Source organism: Botryllus schlosseri, chromosome 14 (genome assembly GCF_051294905.1).
Source record: "Botryllus schlosseri isolate E-star chromosome 14, Bs_hap1, whole genome shotgun sequence".
NCBI lineage: Eukaryota > Metazoa > Chordata > Ascidiacea > Stolidobranchia > Styelidae > Botryllus > Botryllus schlosseri.
The window spans coordinates 13906167-13929945 of NC_137249.1; the positions used below are offsets into that span (position 1 = coordinate 13906167).

General features: G+C 41.2%; 1 protein-coding gene and 1 long non-coding RNA gene across 2 annotated transcripts in view; both read left to right on the forward strand.

The window, feature by feature from the left end:
* The window catches only part of LOC145455195 (uncharacterized), a 102185-nt gene extending 84725 nt beyond the window's left edge, over positions 1-17460 (forward strand). The window contains exon 8 of the mRNA XM_080333153.1: positions 17132-17460. Within this exon, the coding sequence (XP_080189279.1) occupies positions 17132-17238 (107 nt within the window). The 3' untranslated portion in view covers positions 17239-17460. The remainder of the gene's footprint in view (positions 1-17131) is intronic.
* LOC145455201 (uncharacterized) lies at positions 3403-6859 on the forward strand. The gene is made up of 2 exons (XR_013920295.1): positions 3403-3507; positions 6664-6859. It is a non-coding gene; the product is annotated as an uncharacterized LOC145455201 (long non-coding RNA).
* Positions 17461-23779: the final 6319 nt, after the last annotated feature.

Consider the following 23779-nt stretch of genomic DNA (forward strand, 5'->3'; position numbering starts at 1 on the left):
TCTTCCTCGAGTCCTCAAATATATGGTCATCACAGTATACCGGACTTGCTGCTTCACATATATCAGGGCATGTTCCACAGCACCCAGTAAGAATAGGCACGTATACGCATCCTATAAGTAGATATATTCCCCGTTGTTGATGATCAAAGGTGCGCTGGTATGCCAATACCAGACATGGGGTGATTACCTCATGAATGTAATCGATTGCGATTACGATTTCTTCTGAATCACGCGATTACGATTACGATTACGATTACAGCAAAATCCGGAAGTAGTCGATTACGATTACGATTACATTGGAAAAGTAATCACGATTACTCACGATTACATTCATTTTGCTTCTCAGAACTAATCTTAGAAGATATATTGGAAGACAATATAAGTAATTAAGGATTGCGATGACAAGGCCTAATGAAATAACAACTTTATTCTTTATAAATGAGACGTCATTTGCTTGTTACGTCATAATGTACTCATTGCCCCCATAGTGGACGATTTATCGCACCCAATGATTTGCATTCTTGCCTGGTTCGTAACTGTCGCACCCCAAACTCCCCAATAGGGTTGGAAGCGAGGTTGCTTATGGAAGAAGTACTTCTACTCGTACTTGAGTAGATTTTTTCATCGCTACTTCTACTTCTACTTGAGTAGCTGTCTTGACTACTTTGACCACCTCTGACGAATAGTACTGTCATTCCAATCTCAGCCCCACAAATCAAATGTCACCCGGCGCACCTCCAAAGGAATGAAGACATGACAATTTGTGTGTGCGTCTCACGAAAGTTTTTCTTTTAGTCTGCTGCGTTTGGGCGACTACAATATCTTTTGATTACATAACAGGTAACAGGTAACTAATCAACAACATACAATAATATAGTTAGAACAATAAACCAGAAGTTATAATTGTCAATTACGTCTCCTCAGCTCTTCAGGTAAATCCGACCATCGGGGGGCTGGGAGAGTAATGATATAATGGAATTACCAATATTATTTACGAAATGCAGTCATCAACTTGAAAAATGACCAGAACATTCCTATGGGGCCCAAGACCAACTTTTAGAGCGGGGGACGAATTGCTGTTTTGGTCCTGATTCTAGCTATAACCCACGCTTTACCTAGTGTAGAAGCGGATGGCTATGGCGGCAGGTTCGAATGTTAAGTAACGAATTGCGAAATATTGATTGGCGCCCGTTTCAGTCATATGAGAATCAGATAAAGCTAACATACTATTATGCCGTCCACCTAATACATATACTACAAGCTCTGTTATGATATGCATCAGCAGCTGTTGATTTAATGCTTCGTTGTGGAAATCGTAATGTTTCATTTGACGAGTACAAAATTTCAAATCTTTGTCGGGTGTTTTTACGTACGTACATGCCTACTGCTCGCCAACCAGCAACGGTCAAACTGCGTTCAACTATAGATTACTAACCTACGGAAGCCACCGGTTAGTAATCCAAAGCGTAATTAAGCATAACCTAGCATCAATATATAAGTTACTATTTGGAACTAGGAAGAGTGGTGATTATTATCCTGCAGCGAGTTAATGGCGTCTGGGGTGTATTGATAACCTGATATGCGGCATAGCGAGTATTCTTTCAATCGCGCTACAATGTGCATCGAATATATATTTACTACATGTAGATACGTCTTACGCAATGACGAGCAAGGATAATACTTCTGACATAATAATGACCAGTGGCGTTTGAAAATCATACGTTTGTGCTATCACTAACATGGCAAAATATCTCATCCATGTACACGAATGTTCAGTTTATGTCATAATCCTTGTACGAATAAAAAGTAATCGTTCTTTCACAAAGAAATCGATTAGATATGGGAAGTAGTCGATTACGATTACGATTACTTTAGAATTTTTTCGAATGTAATCGATTGCGATTACGATTACTTGAAAATGATGTAATCGTCGTAATCGATTACGATTACTAATCGCGATTACCCCATGTCTGGCCAATACCGTGCAAACTCATCATTGATTTCATTTACCTTTTTGGTATAGTTAAGTATATACCGCGAGAGCTTTGTCAGCATCTTTTGGTGTTGCATCGGATGATAAGTTAATCTTACAGTGTTTCTGTAAAAGTTGGCAATTGTGTAATCAATTCAGTCATAGCGTTATGGTTTAAGGCAGACCTGGGCAAAGTGCGACCCGCGGAGGAAAACAATTGCCCACCCCTGGTTTAAGGTCACGAACGTGAATATAATGTTTGCAACATGCCCAGTTAAATCAGACTTTGCGAGCAGATAGCGATGTTACGGTGTCGTTGGTTCGGTTCGAATAGGGGTTTATTCAGTTAGGCAAAACTATTATCTAGAAGGCATCAGTTCACTGCTGGCCGTCCGTGCTTTTGCGCATCGTAGCAATGTAGTTGGTGATAGAACACATGAGCAATTTACTCGCTTGTTCCATAGTTGCCCACATCAGCAACCTCAGAACTGGTCTTGTTGATTTTCATCCATTCCCTTCATTGTTTTATGTTTGATTTCAAAACAGCGCAATATCATATGAAAAAGAAGGCTTTAATACGGAAAAGCCACCTTCGCAGATATTGTAGACCTGTGGTCTTCAATTATTGAACACAGTGACCGTATAGGAGGTAGGATGCACCGACCATACACAGGGTGCACCTTGCACCAGCGCCAGAAGATATACAAAACTATATCGCCAACTTGTCACACTAAAGCAGGGGTTATTATCAAGAGTTTACGAAAGGTCAAAAACCCATGGTCGAGGTACAAATGCCGATTATCCTGGATTTACCGTCAGCCGGTAGATTGATCAATCCAAGAATATACTTGTCGTGATCCTGATCACGGTAAGTCCAGCGTTGAAAAATGTTATGGGCTGTTGGCATGTCGTACACTAGCACACGCATATAACAAGTGTCTCATCCAATGTTCCCTCTAAGCTGCGCAAATGCGCAGTGCTGACACGGTCTCTGCGCACAGAAAATCGAAGTTGCGCACAAAAAAATCCGAAGTCGTTGGTCGTTACGCACTGTTGTCCAAGGGTATGCGCAGTGAGTTGGTGAGTGTGCGCAGACTCGTCAAAAATTCGAGGGAACATTGGTCGCATCGGTTTCGCATGGCTATTGTTGCTTTGCAATCGTGGTTGTTCGACATCAGGGTCATTTCACACCATGTCGATATTCAAACTGAGGACTGTTGAGCTTCCTACACCGCTGCTTAACTACGTTATAGGCTTTCGCTAGACACCGTCATGCCGATCGGATAGCGATGAGGAGTCTAGATTAACCGCCTCCTTTGATTGAATTTCGAGATTACAGAGTAATAATTGGCAGTGACCAATGAACGCAGCAATCAGAGTCTCTTGACTGCTTTATAGGAAATGCATTCTGCGTCGTTGCTTCGGCTAATGCTACTAACGTGTGGATGCAGTCTGTTGGGAGTGAGTGGGCTGTGAAACGGATAAGGGGACGCGGGACTACGAGTACAGTGTGCGGTAGTTGACGTGGTAATAAGGTGGTATGAAAAGCTAATAATCGTGTTTATACATCGATATTGTCTCGCTGATCCGTTATCGCTGTGCTCGGTCGTCAATAAATCGCTGCAGTAAACGTTTCGCCGAAAAAGGACGACGTGCCTCTCTCTGCATCAGTCCTTACGTTTTTTTGTGGAACCCTTGACAGTATGACGTCAATATGCATATCGCAACGAGCCCTTCGGGCTATTGGCTTCGCCGGCTAAGCGACAGAAAAGGGGAGGCGATATCCTGCCGTTTACCGCAATAACCCCTGACGAAGTGCGGTGAATGGTTCGTTGGTCATCGTCTTGGGTTCTGGAACATGTTTTTCGGCTAAGCTTTCGGCTTTCCATAAACTTTCATTTTTCATTTTTACTTCATGATCAACATGGACGAATTGCGGTGAACCTGGGCCTTGTTTTAATTCATAGATATCTCTGGTAATAGCAAGAGGGAATTATGCAGTGTGACCACGTTTACTGATCCGTGTTCTTGTATAGCATAGCGCCGACCCTTCAGGCTTAAACCTTTTTCCTCCAGTAATAAGGTATCTATGAATGAGAAAATCGTAGAACCTGAATCAACTTCCGACAGAAATATGATTTTCAAGCGTTGTGGTAGGATTACTGGCGATGAGACGGGTTGTTTCTCGTCGCTGAGCTCGTGGTTGAATAATCCTGGTCATCATAGTTCTTGTCGACGTCTTGTAAATATCTTTCACTTTTCTTTCGTCGTTGGTGTATGTGTAGGTGTCATTGTGTTTGTGTGCCTGTCCCTCGTTCTGCCTTTTTCTTGTACACTTTTATCGTCGGTGTAGCTGTCTTCGTGCTTGTGCCTGTCCCGTCTTTTTTATACGTGAATGTAGATGTAAGTGTCGCCGTGCTTGTACCTGTCTCTCGCTCCGTTTTGTCCCATTCATTGTCTATGTTGTCTCTGTCTTTTCTGTTACTACCGCGCCTCATCACCTGTTCCACAAGTTTCCATTACAGGATTTTCGTATCCTTGTATTTCTGTATATATATCTCCTTCCCGTCGACACTAACTATGGTTACAGTGCAGATAGAAATAGAATTGCAACTGCTCCTTCGGGTTATTGGCTTAGCCGGCTCTGCCACGGAAAAAGAGGTTTGCCCTGTCACCACCGACATAGCTCCTGATGAAGTTCGGTAATGGCAAGTTGCTCTTTTCTGATCTGATCAACGGAACATTCGCTTTGCCAGCCAGCCTCTTTGTCGTCAATTCTTTGTCTTCCGCGTGTTCATTTATCGGCGCTGTTTGATGCAGATGAAATCGATTCCTCGTTTTTTCAGCTGGGAGCCCGAAAGCAGTAGCCGAAGAAAGTTTCTATATATTATATCATAAATAGAAACGTTTTTTCCTGTAGCACTGCGGCTCTGGTTGGAATTGAACCAATTTGGTGTGTAAGCCTAAATTAGGTAACCTAACAATTTTAAGTAGCCAGTAGTACGATTTAATAAAGTCATTTTTGAAGACCTCTAATGAACACCCATTCGCCTCTAGGACAGCGAGACTACGCAGTACGAGTCTATATAGCAGTGGTCGGGAACCTATGGCTCGCGAGCCATATATGGCTCTTTTGGGCATAAGACATGGCTCTTTGCGAATTTTTTATTTTTGTGCCCAATTTTTCAATATTGCAGCAACGAGTTAATAAATTTTCAGCACGAGCAGTATAATTATTCTTGTGGCAGTATAAAATGTATTTGAGAGGTTATTACAGTGACGTATTCAAGGTTAAGAGTTCGGACCCCCTTTTCAAAATCCTCAAATTCAAGTTGCTGTCGCGCAGGCGGCCAATATCACTCGCAATAAATTCGATGTACCCGGTACGAAGTCTTGAATTGCACGATGCATTCATTGATCAAAGAGACGAGGAGACATGGCGGCGCCTGTATCACAATGCAGTTTTCAAATATGCATTGTCTTTCTGATCTGCGGCGAGAAATAAACTGCGATATCACTCGCGAACTGCGACCAATATCAGTCGCGAATTCGATGTACCCGACTCGAAATGTTGGATTGCACAATATGTTGATTGATCAAAGAGATTAGCAGACATGGCGACGCCCATATGACAACTCAGTTTTCAAATACATAATATCTTACTAATCTACGGCTCGAAATGAAATGCCGTGGACGTTTTTACGTTCACAATTACCATACTCAAATTACAAAAAATGTAGTAGCTAGCTATCCATGTTTTTGATTGGTAGGCCTAAGTAGCTCTGTACTACCGGCAATAAGACGTAGGCGTGCGGCGCAACGTTATGTGTAACTGCCGAATACTTTGAGGATTGAGAATTCGATCAGTATTTAGATCTTCGGAATCACGGGGACAATTAGACTAAATTAATATCAGTTATAATAAATCATAAGCTATTTACGATGAGTTGTGTTATCAATGGTCTGTGTCTGCGTCTGTGTCTACCTCGCGTTTCGCGCTTTATTTACGAACAAATATGTAAATTGTGTGATTTCGGGAGAAAAATGTTAAAAATCGTGTCATTCATGAACATCGATAGAAGATACCAAAAGTAATTGAAGGTTTCAAAATTTTCGTTCACTCATCCTGACGACAGGTGAGGTACTGCCTCACTTGCCTCCCCTAACCCGATGTCACTGATGTATCACAAATTTTAGATTGGTAGGCATATTACTGCAGTAGTGGCGATGTTTGGCTCCACCTACGCATGTGATCATGGGTTCTCGCATTTAAAAGGACAATCACGACGAATCTACGTTCTAGTAACTCATGTTTTGCATGCTTAAATAAGGTAACCATTATGATTAGAACGGGTTTTAACAGAGAAAATGTGTTGCACTCGACGGATTCCATGTAGTTAGTTGAAATTAGTGCTACCATGACGTCACTAATTTTCAATTGTGACGTAACAGTCCATCCACGTATCCATGTCCATCCATCCATCCATCCATGTATGGCTCTTTGGGAGTTAAAATGGAAAAAATAGGGCCAATATGGCTCTTCGGACAAAAAAGGTTCCCGACCACTGCTATATAGGTTGATATGAAGCCTCGACTGTAACTGTAGGCTAAACCCCATGTATTTCATTTAGCGATCTGCCCCGTTCCTTCCTATCCTGTCTGCCCCGTTCCTTCCTATCCTATCGTTTCAGATCTGCACAGAAGACGGATCGCTTCAAACTCGATCACTCCGTTGATGAGCTGCTATGTGGAATTACTGTCGCGATGTCAGATGAGCAAACCGCGCCATTGCGATATTTGTTATGCCCCTGCAATACATCCATCAGCTTTCCATGTAGGCTATTTTCTTTCCTATTGCCATGAAATGATTAAAATGTGAACTATTGTAATGTGCGGTATTTGGTATGCCCCTGCAATACATCCATCAGCTTTCCATGTAGGCTATTTTCTTTCACATTTCAATCATTTCATGGCAATGGGAACTATCGTAATGCAATGTGACCTCGCCTGCTTTTGAGAATAAATCGTTGGACGGAGTTTCAAGGTATTCAGTTCCTGTATTACCCCGCGCCGGCGTGTCACATTGTTCACTCGTCGCAAGGTGCTACATGTGCTCTTAGCGCGTGTGTGGTTATTGATGTTCGGTACACCACTGATGTCGTTCGCCAGTCGCCCACGCGCAAATCCGATACGATTGTTCTGGCACGTACTATAGCAGAGGTCTCAAACACGCGGCCCGCGAGAGCATTTTGTGCGGCCCGCGACGGCATTTTGGAATTTCAAGTATTCGACAATATATTCCAGTGCCACATATCTTTTTTAGATATAAGAACTTGAAGTTCAACCTAAAACTGCTATAAAAACACTGAAATCTGAACAAACCACACTATATCACATCACTTTTAAAAGCTACAATGCGGTAGAAGATCAGCTATTATGTCACATTTCTAGTTCATGATGATAAAACATGACCCGTTGATGATTCGTGACTGAAAATATTGTGATTTGGTTTTGTGCGATCTTTCGTAAAATTACTCGATTTCGGATTGACTGGGTGATTTAATAAAAATGACTCGAGTTGAGTCGAGTCAAACGTTAAGACCGGAGAAGGACTTACGACGCGGAACGGTGACTTGGCAATCCTACGGACGTAACAATCTATGAAACTGTCATGGCGAATAGTAATATATCAAAAGGTGGTAGCTTGCGTTGCGTAGGGTATATATGGCAATCTAATCAGGCCAGTATAGGAACCATTGGTATTATGTGACCCCCGTGACGTATAGTTGGTTACATGCTAGGTGTTGTCTGATCTCTTTATCCATGTTATTATCGGTGGCGATTAAGGTAGTAGTACGCTCCACAGCTATTATATAACACCAATGAATTCATCGGCGACATTTCTATTCTTAACCAGGGTTCGTAGACCCCTTCGGGGTACGGAGCACCACATCATGGGGTACGAGATGCACTGTGGAATTACGCGTATATATGCTGGGGAATATTTTCTTGACCAATTTACTCAACTGAAAAATGGTCTTCGCGCTACGCGCGATTTTACGTGTATGGGCTTTCTAATTTTAATATAGGTACAATCAGGAATTGTGTTGAAAATGAACAGGGGCTACGAGAAATCTTATTGCAAGCACGAGGGGTAGGCTATACGATCGCTAAGGTTAAGAAACAATGCTATTACTATGGCTGAATAATGATTATATTCAAGTTGGTATTGATATGTTCCTACAATAATCGAAGGCAAAATCTGACGATGATTTAATTTGAATTTGGCAATGACATAGTAACAATAGTCTACTTATCACGACTATATCATAACTAGGGCCATTTTTATATGACCTTAAAAAATCGATTATATGACTTTATTCTATGGAAAATATGACTTTATATGACTTTATGTGAAAATAGTGTATTTTTATATGTAACCAACGTCACTCATGGAACTGACGAGTAAAACATACACAACATAGCAGTAATACGCATCCATTTTTATTTTAAACCACAATTGTAGTACAGTTTCATGTTATGTGGAATGTTAGAGTCTTTAAAGTGACAATTTCGACGTTAAATGACTTTAGTAAGGAAAATGAGCGCTCCACAGACGCTGATGTGGGTTGACACTTCTGCAGTTTTGCATACAGCGCTGGTGAAATGTCTTGCCTTTGTAGCTCCATAATTTGTTTCACATCGTTTTTGTCCACTCGCTTCTTAATGTAATTTTTGAGCTCAAGCGGATCTTTTCTGAAATCAAGGGCATTTAGATCAGCCTCTCTGATAGTGTACGTACAACTTTCCATTTTCTGTATCAAGTTTGAAATATTGTTGTAGTGGAGGCATATTTCGGTGACCAATTCTTCAATTATTTATTATCGTGGTCCCCATCGTAAATACTGTTTTATTCAAATCCAAATGTATTTGTATATAACTAGACCAAGATAGAGCTTTTTAGCCTGCCTACCCACTGACTGACGTCCTACTTCAGCGCACAGAAGTAAAACGGATTATGTAGCAACACAATGCAATGTGTGACCTCATGACGGTAATGCGATGTAGGCTAACCTTACAGCTTGCCTTCGTTTAATCAGAAATTGCCCTACTTTCTTGGTGCTTAATTGCTTCACCGCCTAAATTGGCACTTTTTATTTAAAGTATACAACAATATGACTTTATAACTCAAATATGACCTAACAAGGAAAATATGACTTTATATGACTTTATAACTTTCTTAATATACCCCATAGGGACGTGGTTTTCGCGTTAAAATTGATTGCACGACTTACTGATGCATAGAAAAAAATATGACTTTAATGACTTTAAATGGCCCTAATCATAACCCGGATTAGGCTACACCTCTCGAATGCTCTGATATCAGATCAATCTTCAGTAGATTTTAAAATATTCCACATAAAATTGTGGCACGTCAAAGCTCCACTATAGCTGCAATATTACTGCAATATTACAACCCGACAGTTTGACGATGTCATGATCAATGCTCCCTCTAATTTTTGACGCATCTGCCCAGACTCACCAACTCACTGCGCAGACCCTTGGACAACAGTGGGTAACGACTAAAAAAGGTCATCACTTCGGATTTTTTGTGCGCAGAGACCTTGTCAGCTCCGCGCATTTGCGCACGTGCGCAGCTTAGAGGGAACATTGGCCATGATGCATCGTCTCGCATGATGTCTATAACTCATTGTGTGAACAAATGATGCCCGGCATAAAATCAATTTAATTCAAATATTAGAAAATATGATTTTTTCCGAGTCAAGCGTGAATAGTACAGTAAATTACATATTCATGATGTTTCTGGAATGCCTGGTTTCAAGCTCCAGTCAAATAAGGCCTACTTGGGAATTCTGCGTTGAATATCCCTATTATTGGTGGTGCGGCCCGCGGCGTCATCAAAACCAAGAAATTGGCCCGTGAGCACATTTGAGTTTGAGACCTCTGTACTATAGGGTTGTATTTTTGCCAGTTTGTAGTATCGGTCATGTTGAAGTCACTGGCAGCGGCAACACATAGAGAAATTCGATTTGGGAAGGGGCTTAGAGGTTCGAAATGGCAGCTTTTCTCCCGATTTTATACGTTATTTGAAACTTAGACGTAAGAAGATATCTAGATTGGATGTATACGAGAAATCACCCTTTGATAGTTATGTCAAATCAGTGCACGAAAATTGTAGCAAAGATTCTGCAGCACTATACCGTGAACGGGTGTCTAAAGATTTTATTCATCCTCGCAAACAAACCAAATATTGAATTCAAACTGTACATGACACAAAAGATGGAATTTATGCAGTTTACGCGAAATGCACTTCATGAAGGAAGTGCAAGAAAATGGAACTTGGGTAATATGCTAAAATTCACAGAATCTGTAAGGATAAAACCGCCGCGAAATGATCTGGGTGATCATCCATCAAGTCTGGTGCAACGTACAGGAGTAGTCGGGTCTAAATTACGCACTTCGAAAAATAACAGTGAATAGGTTAGCAGGTAAATTTTCCAGCGTCATCAATATAGTTTGCTTCAACATCCTCCGCAAGTTTTTCGGCATCCATTATTTCTGACCGTGTCGCATTTGGCAAAGAATACTTTGAGCAAAATGCAGTCAGTTCTCGTGTCTTCGCAAGGTGCTGAAATGCAGGATGGTTCCAAATATCATGTAATCGATTTCAAATTTGTATGGAGATTCAACTATATTACTGCGACGTCACCAGCCGTATGCATTCAGTTCAGATGCACAATATAGCTATAGGCCCGTCTTTGCGTCATTAATCACCGTGTAAAATTGTTTTATCAATTCATAAAATTGTTTTAAATATGACCTGGATGAATAAAATATACTGAAGTCCGTATTATTAATATTGAAATATATTTGGCGATATCTGATGTCATGGTCATTTACACCAGGTCGATACTCTTTCATTATGATTCCGCATTGCCGACTTGTAGCTCAGCCCAATTCTAGGCTGTTATTAACACACCGATGACGCGAATCAGATGCCGAGTATAGGAGCCAAGATAAAGTTCCAACACTTATTTCCAACAAATTATAAAATCGATCGTATAAAAAGACCCAGTAAAATACTTGAATCATATGCGATAGTCTCCTATCGTTTAAAAAAGTTGATATTCTATTCTGGGAAGAAGGTATTCGCAACGTATTGCTTTCTGGCATAGTCCCAGTACGACCAAGATCACTACACCAATCATCGACGTTTCTCTTGTATCCTCATTGCCACGCTACTTGTGTATAGCGGTGGATTTGGCTGCTGGTGCTGAACTTAACTTATAGAGAGAAAGTGCGTTTTAATGTCAATCGGCAGATTATCCAGGGGGATATGGTATCGAATTAGAATAGAAGCCTGAAGACCTCCAAAATTAGAAATCAAATAAAGTACTGATAGCTATCTCTTTTCGAGTAATATACATTATGATACCTGGACATGTTGGTTGAATGCATTCAGCGGTTGGAGACCCCAATCCACATTTTTCGGAGGAAACTTCCACACCCTTGCGTAAGCATCTTCTTTCTTTGACTCCGATTCCGCAAGTCACAGAGCATTTTGAGTAGGGAATGCATTCCGCAGTCGCGATAATGGCAATAATGAACTCAACAAGCGCCGTAGCTGACATTATATCAAATTACTACCGATGTTTATATATTGAGACTATATTATTAATATTATGTACTTTCAGTTTGTATATTCGTTATAGCAGGCCAATAGACTTGACTACAACCAGTTTGATCTTTGATGTCAATCAGTATTATCAGTAATATTACAAATTACGTCCATTGTCGACGTGGGACCAATAAGCTACAGTCTTACCACGAGTGACAGTAGTTTCCAAGACATCGAGCATTTCGTCGGGGGAAAGACTTGCATCGATCAAATGGATACTACCGTTGGTTTTTTCTGCCAGTTTGTAGAAGATCGTTCGGTCATCATCTGAAAAATCGAATATTCGCCATCACCGAATGAAGGTTTTATACTGAACTGGTGCAGTCACAAGGTTGAACGTGATGATTGAATGGGAAAGTAATTTATCTCCATGCTATACTTTTGACGTCAAACAGAATATACTTCAACGGGATATATAGGGTTACCATATTTTGGAATCGGGAAAGGTGGACCCTTTGTCAAAATTTTCAAAACTTAGAATAACGGAGGAAAGTCTTGCTAAAATGAGAAATTTTTCCCACTTCATGGGCGGATGACTATTCAAAAAGGTCAACTATCTCGCTCAGCACCTAAAATACAGTCTTTTCTCTTCTTAATTTTATCAGACGGTTGACTAAATAAAACTCCCGAAATAGCCGCCGGAGCGTTACTTCAGTTCGGATTTAGTTGTATCTCAGTCGGATCTTACCCTTTCTTAAACCAAAATTCACAAAAAAGAGGACAAAGTCTCAGAAAGGAGGACATTTAGGCGTCCTCGGAGGACATTTTCAAAATAATGAAAAAGGAGGACAAATCCTCCTAAAGGAGGACGTATGGTAACCCCAGGACCGTAACTGCCGGACCCCAAACCCCCAATTGGTGGGGGGGCGAGCTCGAATGGGGCCCAAAATTATTTTGTGAAATAACATTAATCATACGATATTTTTTTTAGAAATTTATGCAACTTTTTCAAAAAAATTTTCGCGCACGACGCGATTCATTGATGTCAAAAATCTACATTATTAGGTACCCCCCCCCCCACAAAAAAAATACCCATGCTTCATAAAAATGGGCATTTCTGCGTCGGCCATACCGCGCCACGACGCAACAAGATTTTGAAGCTATATGCCATGTAACATGCGACTCCGAGAAGTGTGCCAGAACGATCAGCAGCGAGAAGACCTTGACCAAAAAGCACTGCCCTTGTGCTGACCGAAAACTTCGATATATATGCAATACATATATGTTTAAATGTCTATAGACGCCTAAATGGCTGGCGCCGAATGTTCCTGTCATGTCCATTTATCCGATCTGAGCCCCACAAGACAAATTCCATCCCGCTGGAAACATCATTTGCAAGTAACGAAATACAAATTTGAAATCGTGTGCGTTTAGCGTTTAGTTTAGTACAGTGATTCACAACCTTTTTCGACTCATCGCCCCCCTACCAAGCTCGACACAAATTTTCGCCAATATATTTACGGATCCGAAAAATGGGGCATATCAATTTGAAATTTATTCACTAAATTCTGATCGCTGGTGAACTGACTAAAAAAATATACGTCATTTTTCCGAGTAGGAGCTCCGAAAACCGGTTTCCGCGTCTACTTTCCGTTGAGTTGACCTTTTTTGGCCAATTGTTTCGTCATATGCAGAATAAGCCGTCTTTACATGCATTTTTGTGTTTGTATTAATTTAATATATCTCACTGGACGCCCCAACATTTTCGCCCCCCGTCGCTTCCCAATCGGCCCCTTTGGTATTTTCACCCATTGTTTCACAAAATCGCCCATTGGGGTCGCTATCGCCCACGTTGGGAACCACTGGTCTTGGTACGTTTGGGCGATTTCAATATCTTTTGACAGAAGATAGGAGGTCACGAGATAGCATCACCTAATGAAGTCATTATACCAACGAGTATGAAGATGTTCAAATACTATTTACGGGTCCTACCTTTTCCAACACACCACCCTGAGCTCTACCGGTAAATTTGTTTACGTGAGCAGAGAGAGGATAAAAATTGAGAGCAATTTATATGCTATTCCCGATCATATTGACCGATTCAATCATGAATTATAGAAATGTTTCGCGCGGGGCGCGCTAGAGCGTGACAAGATGACTCAACGGACGTACACCCGATGAAGATGATAAGTAGCGGCAAAAAGCGGGGAGGCTGAGGGGGTCTGGAGGGCGTAGCCCCCCAGAAGTCCGGTTTATCACCCTGTGGGGGGCTCAAGACCAACGTTTTGGGGGGGCTGACGAAGTGCTGTTACGGTCGTGGGTAACCCTAGGATATAATCTCCAATTGATCACCTGCGGAGAAGCGACACACATTGAAACGAAATAATATCACTGATCCATGCATTCTCTATGCGTCTCCACGATAATATTTCTCACCGAATGACGCGGCTGTTAAGGATCGCCTCTTCCTCGATTCCTCATATACATGGTCATCACAGTATTCCGGACTTGTTGCTTCACAGATATCAGGGCATGTTCCACAGCACCCAATAAGAATAGGCACGTATACGCATCCTATAAGTAGATATATTCCCCGGTATAAATGATCAAGGGTGTGCTGATGTGCCAATACCGTGCAAACTCATCATTGATTTCATTTACCTTTTTGATCTAGTAAAGTATATACGGCGAGAGCTTTGTCAGCATCTTTCGGTGTTGCATCGGATAGTAAGTGAATCTTACAGCCATCATGTTCATCAGGTACAGCATAGGCAATTTTCTGCAAAAGTTGGCAATCTTGTAATCAATTCAGTCAAAGCGTTATGGTCTTAAGGCATATGGATTATAGGCTAGCGCCTATCCAATTACACGATTTTATGCCATTAGATATTTCCGAAATTGAAAATACGAAGATAGCTACTACAAGTACGATGCAAGACAGACAAAAATCTTCATATCTCTGAAGAAGGCAAACGTACAGCGTGTAAGTGCAACGGATTGAGTATCTCATGCATGTAACTACATATCACACAGTACACATGCTACATACGTGAGGTATGTGTCCAATATATGCTTAGCTCGGTCGATACTTTCTTACGCAATACAAGGGAAACGAGAAATAGAAGGTGCAAATATACAGATGTACTAATGAGCTAACTAACGGGGATAATACTGTAAAGACTGAAGAATACTAGGCTACTATATGTAAGTATATATATAGGTAGGTGAGCCCCAGTATACTGCGAAATCTAAATAAGTTCACTTTATCGGGCAACAGATTTCAGACAGCCCTAACTAGCCATCTTGGGTCTGTTTATCCATGTTATTATCGCCAATTAAAGATTGCGAGTGGGGTAGCGGTACGCTTCACAGCCGTAACAATAACGGATTCCTCGGCGATTGCTCTGTTTTATTACAATGGTACATTAATCATTCATTATATTCGAGTTGTTATTGATCAATTCCTATATTCGAAGGTAAGTCACGCCATGATGCATTTGCACACTAGCAAGGTGTCTATAACTAATTATTTTGACAAACTATGCTAAGTATAGGCCTACCACAGAAAATAAATTTAAATATTTAAAACTGTGATTTTTTTCGTGCCAGGCGTGAATTCACTAGTAAATCCCATTCCCACGATGTTTATGGTATGGAAGTCTGCAAGGTCCCGTTCAATAAGGCCTACTTGGTAATACTTTGAATACCCCTGCTATTCGTGCTACGGCCCGCGAAGCCATCAAAAACAGGAAATTGGCCCGCGAGCATATTTGAGTTTGAGTCCTCTGGCCTAGAGGGATTCAACGACTGCCATGGTGTACACTATACACTGTACAGTAGGAGTCGGGAACTTTTTTCGTCAGAAAATCCATATTGGCCGTATTTTTTCCATTTTAACTCCCAAAGAGCCAAACATGTCAATCAACTGTCATGTCACAATTGAAAATTCGTGACTTCATGGTAGCACTAATTCGAACTCATTAGGCTACATGACTTCAGAATTGCTGCCTAAGTCTTCGAGGCTTATCTAGGCTCCTCCTCACTACGTGATCCGCGGAAGTGGTGTTGTGTAAAAGCCTAGCAGTGGGCCGTGCTACAAGTAGGTAAATACGGAATCAAAAACAAAGAATACAGGCGTGGTGTAAAATGACCAATATTGTCGAAACACCACGAATATCAAACAACCAAACTCACTACATGAGTTTCGTCGTGTGCTCCACATTTTCTCACTAGAAACTCGTACTCGTGGTCACATTAATTGAGCCAACTCGTGGTTAATTGCCAACTCGTGGTTGCATTAATTGAGCATACAAAACTTGAATTACATGGATCGTTTGCAAGATAGATATTTTTAATTGTAGACTTGAGTTAAGAAAACGTAGGTTCGTCGCGATGCTCTTTTTAAATGCGAGAATCCCTGATCACATGCGTAGGTGGAGCCATATATGGTCTCTACAGCAGTATATTCCGACTCTATGGGGTGATACATCTATGATGTGGGGTCAGGGGAGGCTAGTGAGGTAGTCAGGATGAGTGAACGAAAATCGTGAAACCTTCAGAAAATATTGGTATTTTCCATCGATGTTCATGAATGACTAGATTTTAAACATTTTCACCCAAATTCACACAATTTGCATATTTATTGTTAAAAGAAAAGCGCGAAACGCGAGCTAAGGCACAGACGGGCCAAGCCTCCCCATTGATTGCGCATTTTATCGTAAATAGCTTACCATGTATTTTAACTGATATTAATTAATTAATCATGTAACTGTTGCACTGATTCCGAAAATCTAAATACTGATCTACTTCTCAACTCTCAAAGTAGATCAGCCGTAGATAAGCAAGACAATGTGTATTTGAAAACTGCGTTGTCGTATGGTCGTCGCCATGCCAGTTACTCTCTTTGAACAATCAAAGTATCGTGCAATCCAAGATTTCAAGCCGAATCGAATTCGCGAGTGATAGTAACGTGACAGTAACTTAAATTTTAGAATTTTGAAAAGGGGGATCCGAGCCCCAAACCCTGAAGACGGCATTGTGTTTACCCCTCGAAAACATATTTATTCGGCCACGAGAATAATTATTCTGGTCGTGATGAAAATTTATAAGCAAGCTGCTGCAATATTGATCAATTCAGTACAGAAATAAATATTTGGAAATGAGTAATATCTTATATCAAAAAGAGCCATCTATGGCTCGCGAACCGTAGGTTCCCGACCCCTGGTGTACAGCGCGCCATCTAAGTACTTTCCATATCGGATCACGCCGAAAATATTTCTATATGCAATACTTGAACTATTCAAAATGCGGACTCAAATACGTTTTCTTCACCCACGTCAAAACAATTAAAACGACTTGATCATTTGGCTACAATTCCTCGCGGTAATTAATGCCGAAAACACAAGGCCTATATAATCTGAATTGAATGTACGTATTCCGTTGGAAGCATAGCTAACAATACAAGAGATAATCCTGCATGCAAATGTTAAATCGATTTCATGAACTACCTTGTATTTCAGTACCTTGCGAAGACACGAGAACGGACTGTCATTTGCTCAAAGTATTATTTGCGAAATGCGATACATTCAAGAATGATGGATGCAGGAAGACGTGCGGGGGATGCTGAAGAAAACTTATATGGATGACGCTTGGATAGTAACCTTTGTTCGCAAAATAGCGCTGCTTAGAGACTCCATGCAATGATTCGATATATAACTATTAGATTTGCTTGTTTCATAATGATGAGTTCGTTAGGAATTTGCTATCCAAACATGATTTTATACATTCATAAAATTGCATACCAATACATATCTATCGCTTATGGCCCAATTTATGCGCTCCGATTTTTATTAACGTATTTACTATATCAGGGCTGTGGAGTCGGAGTCGGAGTCAGTGGAGTCGGAGTCGTAGTCTGGGTAATTTTCGCTTGATGGAGTCGGAGTCGGAATCGGAGTCGTGAAAACTATAATAGCTGGAGTCGGAGTCGGAGTCGGTGGGAAAATACTGACTGGAGTCGGAGTCGGAGTTTGTGAGAATGACCCTGACTTCGACTCCGACTCCGATTCCAACTTCTCTATCATGAAAACAATAGAATTTTTACATACCACCAATCACTGTTGTTATTAACCATACAGATCAGGTGCGGCCAGCCCGTAGCACGCAGGATAAATTTTGCAAACGAGAAGGTTAGGTGTGGCCTGTGAGGTAATTCTCGAAATTATTTATGACAACAGGTACAATTGCAAGGCCAACCAAAATTTGATTAGCATGAACGCGAAATTTGATGATGACTAAAACAACAGTTCCGACGCATTGACGTATCCAGGGGCTAGCCACATTTATTCCAGATCTTCGTATATGACCATAAAGTAGAATATTTCATAGCAGATTTATTTGACTTGAAAATTTTCTCGGTACTTCGCATGATTCATTGTCCCTAGTTTTCTTGCATTCAGTATTCGAGCCCACTTCTGAAAATTATAAATACATATTATTCACAGAATTGAGTCTAACTTTATTCGCAATTAGGAGATAACATGTCGTTCAACATGCGGCTTCGCTTGTGCACTCGCAGCAAGATCGTCGACAAAACATTCGCACAAAATGATAGAGGCATGTTCACTGATGCCGTCGATTTTGCTATGTCTAAACGTCGAATAATCCTGTCCTTGCCAAATGAGCCCCCTGGTATACAGATGCGACCCCCAATGTATGTTAGCAACATATTTATTGATATAATTCAGTCATTATCTTGCAAAAAGATTTCGCGCGTGGCGCGACCAGGGCCTGATTGCGCACTGCACAGTTGCATCACATATTGTTATCAATTTTTGAGCGTATTAATATAAGTCTTGTTTGCAATGTTACCTAATTCGGTTCGCTCCTATCGGACGACTAAAAAAGGTTATCAACATTTCAGTTGCCCGCGCAATGGTTCGTAAATCTCATGTGTCCCTTTGGCCGAAAAAGTTGCCCACCCCTGATATAGATAAAATTAGACATTACTTGCAAATTACAACTCAGTTGCACAGGGGAAGAAAATCGCAATATGCGTTTTCGCGATGCAGTCAAAGTTGATACAATTTTTGAAATTATACCATGATACTGTGACCGAGCAAATGCATCGGCTGGTTTTGTAAAATTGTAAAAATGATGTAAATATGACCAAACGATGCTTCCCAATTGACAAAATTAAAAATATTTGTAGTGTAGCTTAGCTGTTTGGGTCGAACAAATGATTAAGAAAGACAAGTCCCAATCCTTGAATACTTGATTAAGTACATGTAGACTAGACATAGGCTATGGTCTTTGACTACTTAACCAAATTCCGAATATAACCAATGTTTATCAGTAGTAAGAGTGTGTGTACTTGTAATCAGGATAGTGTACAATGACAAAATTAGTAGGTTCAATCTCTTTATTAGTTGCTGACTCATACACAAGAGCTACACTTGGATTTTTTATCTACATTTTTATTATACAGGATTGGATATCTGCCCTATTTGAATGATTCATGCATTTCAGGATATTAGAGAGTCCATGTTATAAAACTTGGAGAAACTTGAAAAAGGAAGAATATTCAGCAAATCTTTCTTCCATGTTAGTTGCATAGTGGATAATTCGAGCTGTTCCACAATGAAACAATTTAGCATGCCACCGTTAATCATATGTTTGCATATGTTTAATGGTTGTATGATAGGCATTCAACCGACAATGTGGCATATAATTTTCGAAGTAAATTGGTAATAATGCTGGAGTCGGAGTCGGGAGTCGGAGTCGGAGTCGGTATATTGAAAATGTGTGGAGTCGGAGTCGGAGCCGGAGTCGGTGGTAAAATTTACCGACTCCACAGCCCTGTACTATATACATGAACATTGAACAATGTAGCCTATATAAGTGTGAAGGATGTTAGTGTTGGATTTAAAACAAATGATGTTTTAAAAAATGCCATTTTAAAAAGAATAAACCCGTGTTTTTCTTCAAAAGTTGTATAATTACGTCATACTTGGGTAAATACTTTCGAAAAAACATGTAGTATGAGCATACGGACGATTTGCACTCGATATATATAGTCGACTTATACACGATATGGAATAGTTGGAACCCTATAATGTATAGATCTGGTCAAAGATATTTTTGGTCCGTTTAAGACAGGGACGGATGCCTTTTTCGACAAAGGAGCCTTTCAATTTCATTCTACTGTGACGTCAAAATTGAAGATTCGTGACTTCACTACCAATAAAAAATAATAATAATAATTAAAGAACATGTTTTAAACAAGGGTCATGTTTTAAACATATTTGTTTTAAATTGATTCCTGTTATAAATGCAACCCTATAGGTACAGCGCTGTTTTAAATGCAGCCATAGATACACTGCACGGGACGAAAATCGCAACATCAGTAACGTTCGAAATGCGATGAAAATGTACATGAATAAGGAGTTATTGCTTAGTGCTTTTGCGTTTCTGTTCACGTCCCTGTCTTTATAAGATCTTGTCCAGTGGTTCCCAACCTTTTTCGACTCATCGCCCCCTTTTCAAACTCGACACCGATCATCGCCCCCCAAATATAGGGAACCGAAAAATGGGCATACAAACTGTAATCAACGGCGAGTTGTCTAAAAATAGGCCAATTTTTCGGCTCGACCTCGAAATTACAATTTTACAGCTAAATTTAGGCGAGTTCACTAAAAAAAGGTCATTTCTCCGACTTGACTCCAATAACCGTTTTAACGCGCCATCGCCCCCGAATAGCCTCCTTCGTTATTTTCGCACCCCTAGACCGCCAAATCACCTCCTGGGGGCGATATCGCCCACGTTGGGAACTACTGATCTTGTCGGAACAATACTCTTTAACCAGAGTTCTCTTAGTGCAATTCGAAAGATGTCTCTCATTTTAATGTAAATTCCACGGTCACGTTGTGCCCGTAAAGGCCCCGCATTCGTACTCAGTATATTAGAGCTGTTAAGAAAATCTTAGAATCCCGTTATCTATTTTGCACCTCGAATTGCCGGGTTCATCATACATGGAAGACCCTGTCACTGTAATAATTGAAATATAAATATAGCCCTACTATGCCAACATTGGCAAGCATGTAGCAATGACGTAACAACAATCATTCTAATATTCTCAATCGAAATATAGCGTGAAATGCCAAGCAAAATCATTAAAGATCAGTATAATTTATCAACTAAGACGGGTTAATCTTACTTTTGCGTTGAATGTCCCTTCTTGCTGTCATCTAGATGCAACGAATAATAGCATGTTGAAATTTGAGACATTTGGATTAGATGTTGCTTTTACGGGAAAATTCTCCTATTTCAAAAAAGAGTTCGCTGGTTTGCACCTAGTAATAAGGGTCTTTTGTGAACGCGTATACCTCTGAGTCATCAAGGTCGTGTGTCGTACACGAACGTGAAACCAATGTTCGCCCCATCCCCAGCTAAATCGGACTGACGAGCAGATAGCCATGTTACGGTGTCGTTGATTCGGTTCCAATAGGGGTTCATTCAGTTACAATCAACTAGTATTTAGAAGGCATCAGGCCACTGCTGGCCGTCCCTGCTATTGCGCATCGTCACAACTCAGCTGGTGATCGAACACATGCGGAATTTACTCGCTTGTTCAATATTTACCCACATCAGCACTCTCAGACCTGGTTTTGTTGATTTACATCCATTAATTTAATTGTTTTATGTTTGATTTCAAAACAGCGCAATATCACACGAGAAAGAAGTAGGCTATATAATACGTAAAAGCCACATACGCAGATATTAGAGACCTGCTGTGGTATTCAGTCGGTGTATACAGTGACCCTAGGATGCACCGATACTGGGTGCACCAACGCGAAAAGATATACAAGAGCCCATCACCAACTTGTCACACTAAAGCAGGGGTTATTAAGTGGAGGTCGTGGAAGGCCTTAACACCTAAGGTCACAGTTAAAAACTCGACTATCCTGGATTTATCGCCAGTCGGTGGATTGTTCAACCCAATAGTATGCTTGTGATTCTGGTCACGGTATAAGTCAGGGGCGGGCAACTTCTCCAATTGGCGGGCCGGATATAGGAAAATTAAGTACTTGGCCGGCCGGATTGCTGAATCGACACATTATTCGCCCATTTATCCACATACACAAGGAATAAATCGTATTTAATGAATGTATTTTAACGACAGTAATGCCACTTCAAAGCCAGTTCTCGCCGATAATGACGAGGATATAATGTGGATTTGAGAACAGCATTGTCATACAGGCGCCGCCATGTCTGCTTCTCTCTGATCATATAGTGTCCTATATAGTGTGGACACAAGCAAATCTCACGGCTCAATGAAATTGGTCTACGTCACACTTTCCATTTGGTCAAAGGCAATTTGACGGTAGTTTTTGACCGACTTGCCGAGCATTAAATTTGATAAAACGGGTATCAATCGAAAGCTACCGCGGTGCTGGTTGCGAAAATATAAATTCTATTCTGCTCGAGGTTCTGGAACCCCCAAAATCAGCCTAGAATGTTGCATTGTAACGGAGTTTGGTAATGTGACGCAGCCATGCCGTCTGAGCAGCTCAGGAGCAAGCGCGCACGAGAGTAAGAGTGTGAATGCTCAATCGGTTGCGCAACAATGACCAATACGCTTGCGGTTTACTCTGCTCCTCACCTGCTTCCAGACGGCATAGTTGCGTCACAATGCCAAACTCCGTTACGATGCAACATTCGAAGCTGATTTTGGGGGGTTCCAGGACCACGAGCAGAATAGAATTTATATTTTCGCAATTAATACCGCGATAGCTTTCGATTGATACCCGTTTTATCAATTTTAATGCTTGGCAAGCCGGTAAAAAATTACCGCCAAATTGCCTTTGACCAAAGGGAAAGTGTGGCGTAGACCTATTTCACTGAGCCGTGAGATTTGCTTGTGTACACACCTTATAGGACACTATGCTGTGCTCAATCAACTCACGGTGCAATCCCTAATTAATATTTCAAGGTGTTCGATAAGCCCGGTACCCCAAATTTACCAATATATCAATTCATCAGGGCTGAGTAGGTGATGAGATAGCGTCGTTGTTCAACTGTGTGACCTATTTTATCTCGATATTAAATTCATGTGGACCACGGCATCTACGAAATTTGAAAAGTGGCCCACGACCCATTTTGAGTTGGCGTCCCCTGGCATAAGCGGTGTCTTACAAAAGCCTACAAGTGTGCCGTGCTACAAGTCGGCGGTTACGGAATCAAAAATTAGAAATATCGGTCTGGTGTAAATGACCATTGTAGTCTACCAACACCATGATTACCACAAACGATATTAGGGTTGAGTACATCATAAATGCCGATAATGCAAGTCTTCTCGCTTCGACGAACTTACGTGCAAGCTCCACTCGCACGCTGCGCATACAAATAACATACAGTCACTAAAATTTGACGTAGTAAGCAAGTAGCGGGGTATCTCGGCAGACTGTAGCCGCGGGCCACATTATCATATAAGACGGAAAATTGTCCGCGGGCCGGACAAAATCCCTTCGCGGGCCGGATCCGGCCCGCGGGCCGTATGTTGCCCACCCCTGGTATAAGTGAAAGATGTCATGGGCTGTCGCACACTCGCACACGCACATAACCTGGATGCATAGGTTTCGTATGTGTATTGTTGCTTTGCAGTCGTGGTGATTCGACAGCAATGGTCATTTCACACCATGGCGATATTCATACTGAGGACAGGACTCCCGAGCTTCCAACACTACGACTGCTTATCCAAGTTCCAGGCTTTCGCTAGACCCCGCTACGCCGATTCCTTTGATTGAATTTCGAGATTACAGAGTAATTATTGGCATTGACCAATTAGCGCAGCAATCAGAGTCTCTTGTCTGCTTTATCGGAAATGCATTCAGCGTCGTTGCTTGATAGTGATATTACTAACGTGTGAATCTGCATTCGGTTAAGGATTGAGTGGGCTATGGAACGTCGAAGGAGACGAAGGATTCTGAGTACCTCGTGCGGTGGAGGACGTGGTAATAAGTCGGTATATGGGAAGGTGACAATCGTGTTATGCATCGGCGTTGGCTCGCTGATCCGTTATCGCTGTGGTCGGTGGTCAATAAATCGTTGCAGTAAACATTCCGCATAAAACGGACGACGTGCCTTTATTTGCATGTGGCTTCAAGTGT